The sequence below is a fragment of the Sipha flava genome, unplaced genomic scaffold (genome assembly GCF_003268045.1).
Source record: "Sipha flava isolate LNK unplaced genomic scaffold, YSA_version1 0_pilon_pilon, whole genome shotgun sequence".
Lineage (NCBI taxonomy): Eukaryota > Metazoa > Arthropoda > Insecta > Hemiptera > Aphididae > Sipha > Sipha flava.
In genome coordinates, this window is record NW_020271713.1 from 6,189,242 (window position 1) to 6,195,348 (window position 6,107).

General features: G+C 25.1%; 1 protein-coding gene across 1 annotated transcript; it reads left to right on the forward strand.

The window, feature by feature from the left end:
• The first annotated feature begins 449 nt into the window (after positions 1-449).
• LOC112694221 (eukaryotic translation initiation factor 5B) lies at positions 450-2,836 on the forward strand. Its single transcript, XM_025569656.1, has one exon. It carries the CDS (start codon positions 510-512, stop codon positions 2,808-2,810), a length of 2,301 nt encoding a protein of 766 aa, XP_025425441.1. The 5' UTR covers positions 450-509; the 3' UTR covers positions 2,811-2,836.
• The last annotated feature ends 3,271 nt before the right edge of the window (positions 2,837-6,107 follow it).

Below are 6,107 nucleotides of genomic sequence, written 5' to 3' on the forward strand. Positions count from 1 at the left end.
TTTACCATTAGATTGGGCCCTGTAAGTTGTATTGTGTGTGTTCAGAAAGTACCGTTATTTATTAAATTGTATTATAAGATGTAAAATTATTAAATTAAGCATATTATAAAGTAATTTAACAAATTAATAAATTACTAAAAAGTTATAAATGTAATAGAAAAAATATGTTATATCCATAACTTAATTTTTAACTTTTATTTTAGTGATCATAAATTGAATTCAGTATAAAAATAAGTATATATTTTTTACTAGCCATTTATAATTTAAATAAACTATAATAATGTAAATAATCAACTAATGAAAGAACTTAATTATAGATAAAACACTAAATAAGTACATAATACAATACATTTTGTTTCAAAAAGTTATTAATGTTATACTATAAATAAGTTAATTTATGCTACATTTTAAAACATTATTTATTTCAATTATTTTAGTCATTTATTTTAATTTTTAAATTTTAATTTTTTGTTCTAGTTTTCATTTTGTATTAAATCATTATTTCAAGAATGTCGACTAATGATGCGAAAAAGAAGAAGAAGCCGACTGCTCCAGTCAAAGACAAAAAAGGACCTGGTAAAAAAGCTCTTGCAGCTTTAAAAGAAGTAATACAACAACAAAAAGAAGAAGAGGAAAAGCTTCGTAGAGAAGAAGAAGAGGAGGAAAAACGTTTAGAAGAACTTGAAAAACAAAAGGAAGAAAAATTAAAATTAGAACAAGAAAAGAAGGAAAAGAAAAAACAGAAAGAAAAAGAAAAGAAAGAAAGATTAAAAGCAGAAGGAAAATTCTTAACTCCTAAACAAAAAGCTGACAGGGCTCGTGCACAGCTACTTTTAGAGACTTTTAAAGCGCAAAGTGAAGCGTTATTGCGAGCTCAATCAACTACAGAAAAATTAGATGAAAATGGTGAATCTGATGATTCAGATGAAGAAAATAATGAAAATAATGATGAAAATGATGAAAATATTGTAGCCAAGGTTGAAAAAGTTGAAACTCAAAATGGAAACACAGACGAAGAAGAGAAATCCAATCTTCGAGCTGCTGTTGTGTGTGTCTTGGGTCATGTAGATACTGGAAAAACTAAAATATTAGATAAGCTGCGCAGAACTAATGTTCAAGATGGAGAAGCTGGAGGTATTACTCAACAAATTGGAGCTACAAATGTTCCACTTCATGCTATAAAAGAACAAACCAAAGTTGTGATTGATTATGAAAAACGAAAGTTTCTTGTTCCGGGATTATTAATTATTGACACACCTGGCCATGAATCTTTCAGCAACCTTCGTAATAGAGGCTCATCATTATGTGATATTGCTATCTTAGTAGTTGATATCATGCATGGTTTAGAACCACAAACTATAGAATCAATTAATATTTTAAAATCTAAAAAAACACCTTTTATTGTTGCGTTAAATAAAATTGATCGATTGTATGACTGGCAAACTAATCCGCGTAAAGACGTAAGAGATATTTTGAGTTCTCAGCATTCCAACACTCAAAATGAATTCAAAACAAGATCACAAAACGTCATATTACAATTCGCCGAACAGGGTCTAAATGCGGCTCTATTTTATGAAAATCCTGATCCAAAATCGTATGTATCTTTAGTACCTACATCAGCTATTACTGGCGAAGGAATGGGAAATTTATTAGACCTTATAATTGAAAACTGCCAAACACATTTGTATAAAAGACTATTATTTAGTAATGAACTACAAGCTACTGTGTTAGAAGTAAAAGCTATAACTGGTTTAGGAACAACTATTGACACCATTTTAGTAAATGGTTACCTCAAAGAAGGAGATACGATTGTTGTAGCAGGCACTGATGGACCTGTCGTTACCCAGATAAGATCGTTATTAATGCCTCAGCCCTTAAAAGAACTGAGAGTAAAAAATGCATATATTGAGTATAAAGAAATAAAAGCTGCTCAAGGTGTTAAAATTGCTGCTAAAGATTTAGAAAAAGCTATAGCTGGATTAAATATTTATGTAGCTCATAAACCTGATGAAATAGAACATCTTAAAGATTTAGTAGCAAAAGAATTAAAATCTGCTCTTAGTACTATAAAATTACAAGATAGAGGTGTTTATGTTCAAGCTTCTACTTTAGGTTCATTAGAAGCGTTACTGGATTTCTTGAGATCCAGTAAAATACCATATAGTAATATAAGAATTGGCCCTGTTGTTAAAAAAGATGTTATGAAAGCTTCAATTATGTTAGAACATTTTCCATTATATGCTACTATATTAGCTTTTGATGTAAAAATTGAAAGAGATGCACAAGAATTAGCAGATATGTTGAATGTTAAAATATTCCAAGCTGATATTATTTATCATTTATTTGATAAATTTACGGCTTATCAAGATGATTTAAAAAAGAAAAACCGAGATCAATTCAAATCTATTGCAGTTTTTCCTTGCAAGCTTAAAGTTTTACCACAGTTTGTTTTTAATTCAAGGGATCCAATTGTTATGGGAGTAATGGTAGAATCTGGAATTGTAAAAGAAGGTACTCCTCTATGTGTTCCCAGTAAAGAATTTGTAGATCTAGGTATTGTGACAAGTATAGAAAACAACCATAAGGCCGTAGAAACCGCCAGAAAAGGTCAAGAAATTTGTATTAAAATTGAACCAATACCAGGAGAAGCGCCAAAAATGTTTGGAAGGCATTTTGATGAAAAAGATTTATTGGTGAGCAAAATATCCAGACAGTCTATAGATGCATGTAAAGATCATTTTAGAGATGATTTATTGAAGACTGACTGGCAGCTAATGGTTGAGCTCAAGAAATTATTTGAAATTTTATGATAAAATTAATTTATGTTTAATAATTTTTCTATGAAATTAAATAAATTAAATAATTCCAAGTTGGAAAATATTTTCTATAATTGTTCTTTTATTATAAAGATTATAAATTAAAATAATATTAAAGAGAGTTTTTTTATATTACCTATTATACTACCAAAAGCATTCAAGAAATTTTATTACTAGTGCGTTGATTACAGTGAAATACATAATTTTAAGTATAATGTATATTTTTTAAATATTTTAATGATTACAATACATACTTAAATAAGGAAAATATTTAAAACTTTAAAGCTTAAATATAATATTATATTCATAAAAAAAAAAAAAAAAAATTGCTAAATATATTAGAGACATAATTATTATAAATAATTTGTTTCATCAAGTAGGTAGTCCACTTAAATAATTATTACATTGAGATAAAAGAAAGTCTTATATTGTAAAGTAGATGTAAAATGATGATTAAATAAAAATGCAGCTGTATATATAATAATATTATTTATGAAATGATTAAATATGATAGTTGCAAACCCATTCAAGCAAAATTTATATTAGTAAATCAGTTGAATGTTGATTGATTTGATAAAATACTATTTCTAGGAACTTATTTAATACATATAATATATGAATATTTAAGTTATCTGTATAACCAATCATATAATTACATTTATAATAAATATAATTATTGTCTATTGAAATTAACTCAAACTTAAAGATACCTATGTAATGAAACTACTTTTAACAATTTTGTTTTAGGTATGGTATTTTTGATAATAATTTAGAAATATTAAGTTATAATAATGTTTAAATTTTTTTTATCAACGTGTAAATAAATTAATACTATTGTAAGTTTTATAAATACTTAATACATGAGTAGAACAAATAATGCTGACATTATAAATTACATTTGTGAAATATAATCTTGAATTTTTGGAATAATTTTTCCATGATAATGATAATACATAAATGTAATTTTAATATATACATAAATTACAAATTCACATAATAGTTTTGATTAAAACTAAGTTAACAACCAAATGATGAGTACTCTTGATTTTTGAACATGTATTTTAAACTGAATTAGTTATTAAAATCATACAGATAATTTTATTAAAAAAAAAAAAAAAAATTAATATAGACATTAAAATACTTGAAATGAGAATAAATACTATAAATTTAATTATAAAACTACTCTTTACTAATAGGTTTTTGTTTAAATGATTAATTATTATATTCATGAATCGATGAAGTCATTTTACTATTTAAGGCAAATAATTTACTAATTATTTATTAATGGTAAGCACTTATATTTTTTTTACCTATTTAATTATCTAGAAAAGAAATACTTACTAAAATCAACGTGAATCATATATTATTTAAGAGAAGGAGCAAATTACATTTTTGCCAATTTTATAATAACATATTTTTTTTTTTCAAATGGGCACGTAGTATTATATTACCTATCAATAAACACGAAAGGCAATTAAAACAGGCGTATATATTTGACCCATTTTTATTATTGAAATAATTTTTAAAATATTTCGATAAATTATGATTCTATTATCCAACAATTTTATAATTTTTAAAGAAAATAATTGTTTAACTCATAAGTCTATACCCACATATATACTATAGGTAATGGCAGACTATAATACAGTATTCATTCTTTATTACGGAAAAAATAATCCAATTACAATTATTTATAATGTGACATTTTTTTCTTTTCATTAATAATCAGGTTTAACAATTCGAGGATTTAAACTAATACAATAACAAATTAATTACCAATAAAAAAAATTTCAGATAAAATAAAATAATAGTGAAAATTCTTAATTTACAATAAATAAAATGACGCTGAATAATTTTATGATCAAATGAAATGACCACGTTGTGGAAGTACGTAATTCAGATTTCAAACGAAGTACGTAGACATCAACAGTGTTTGATAAAACAACTTTTATCGCACGAGACTTATCCAAATTCTTTATATTAGAAATTCCAAGATGTGAATATTTAAATTTAGGGAGGTTAGTACCCATTTCTACATATAGTTTTGAAATTTTATCTTAACCAGAATTAGTTATTTTATCAGAGCTATTTATTTCTTGTAAATTGAAAATTATAATATTTAAACTTACTTGTCTATTCATCATTTCTGTAATTAAATCTTTCTTAAAGGATTTATGTAAAAAATTATTTTTGATCTCTAAAACCTCAATTTTATTTTCAAGAGCAATAAACTTTTCTTTAAGAATTTTACTATCTTCAATTAAATTGGCTATTGTTTTAAGTATGTCTTAAATATTTTTATTTAATTTGTTCATTCCAATATTGGTATTTTTTAAAGAAGACAATAACTTACTTTACTTAAATATCAACTCTTCCAATGTCACTCTGATATCGTCAACTCATTAACCTAATAAAAATTTATTAAACGATAATAATCATATTCACTAAATTTAATGATGATGAGAAATAACATAAGAATATAAAATGATTTCTCTTGATGTTAAAAATGTAAACACATCCATTTCTAAACACGAAACAATAAATGTTTTTAAAAAAAAACTAATACGCAGTAATAAATTCAATGCAAGCAAAATACAAAAAATTATTCAATCAATAAATATAATTATTAATCAAAACTATTTTCAATATAATTATAAATTATATTCGTAAAAAAGAAGTATTAGTTATGGATGGACCTTAAGTGGTCTTAAACTGCTAATATTTAAAGCTTGGTGAATTTTAGGAAAAATTATTAAAACCTTTAAAACTAGAATTTATTAATTTTAGATAAAATGAAAAGGGCACAGAAATTTCTATGTGGTTTACAGCCCCCACAGCTCTATGCATACTACGCCCATGATTTCGACCAAGGAAAAAGTCCAAGCAATTTACTTATGAATCAACCGATAACCCAATTAAAGATCCATTGCATTCATATGAAGTAAATATGCATAATGTAACATTTGATTAGGTTGTTGAAAGTATTGTAGTACGTTTTGAAAAACACAAACATTTGTATGCTGACTTCAATTGTTTAGATCTAGATAATTTTTGTTCCAATACATCTTTGCCAGAAAATGCATTAAAAAGTTTCCATATAAAGATTTTACCATTTATGTCAGATTTGTATTACGAACAGCTCTGTCAAGAGTATAATGACTTTGTTTCCAAATGGCCAATTTTAAAAAGAAATTCTTCGAGTGATCAATATAAAAATAACAACAGTATTGAAATAACTTCAGATGAAGATAATGGTGAGTAGGTATGCTCAATTTGTAATTTGTTTAGTCA

Coding starts and splice junctions, on each gene's coding strand:
- LOC112694221 (XM_025569656.1), top strand. CDS start 510: ATGTCGACTAATGATGCGAAAAAGAAGAAGAAGCCGACTGCTCCAGTC.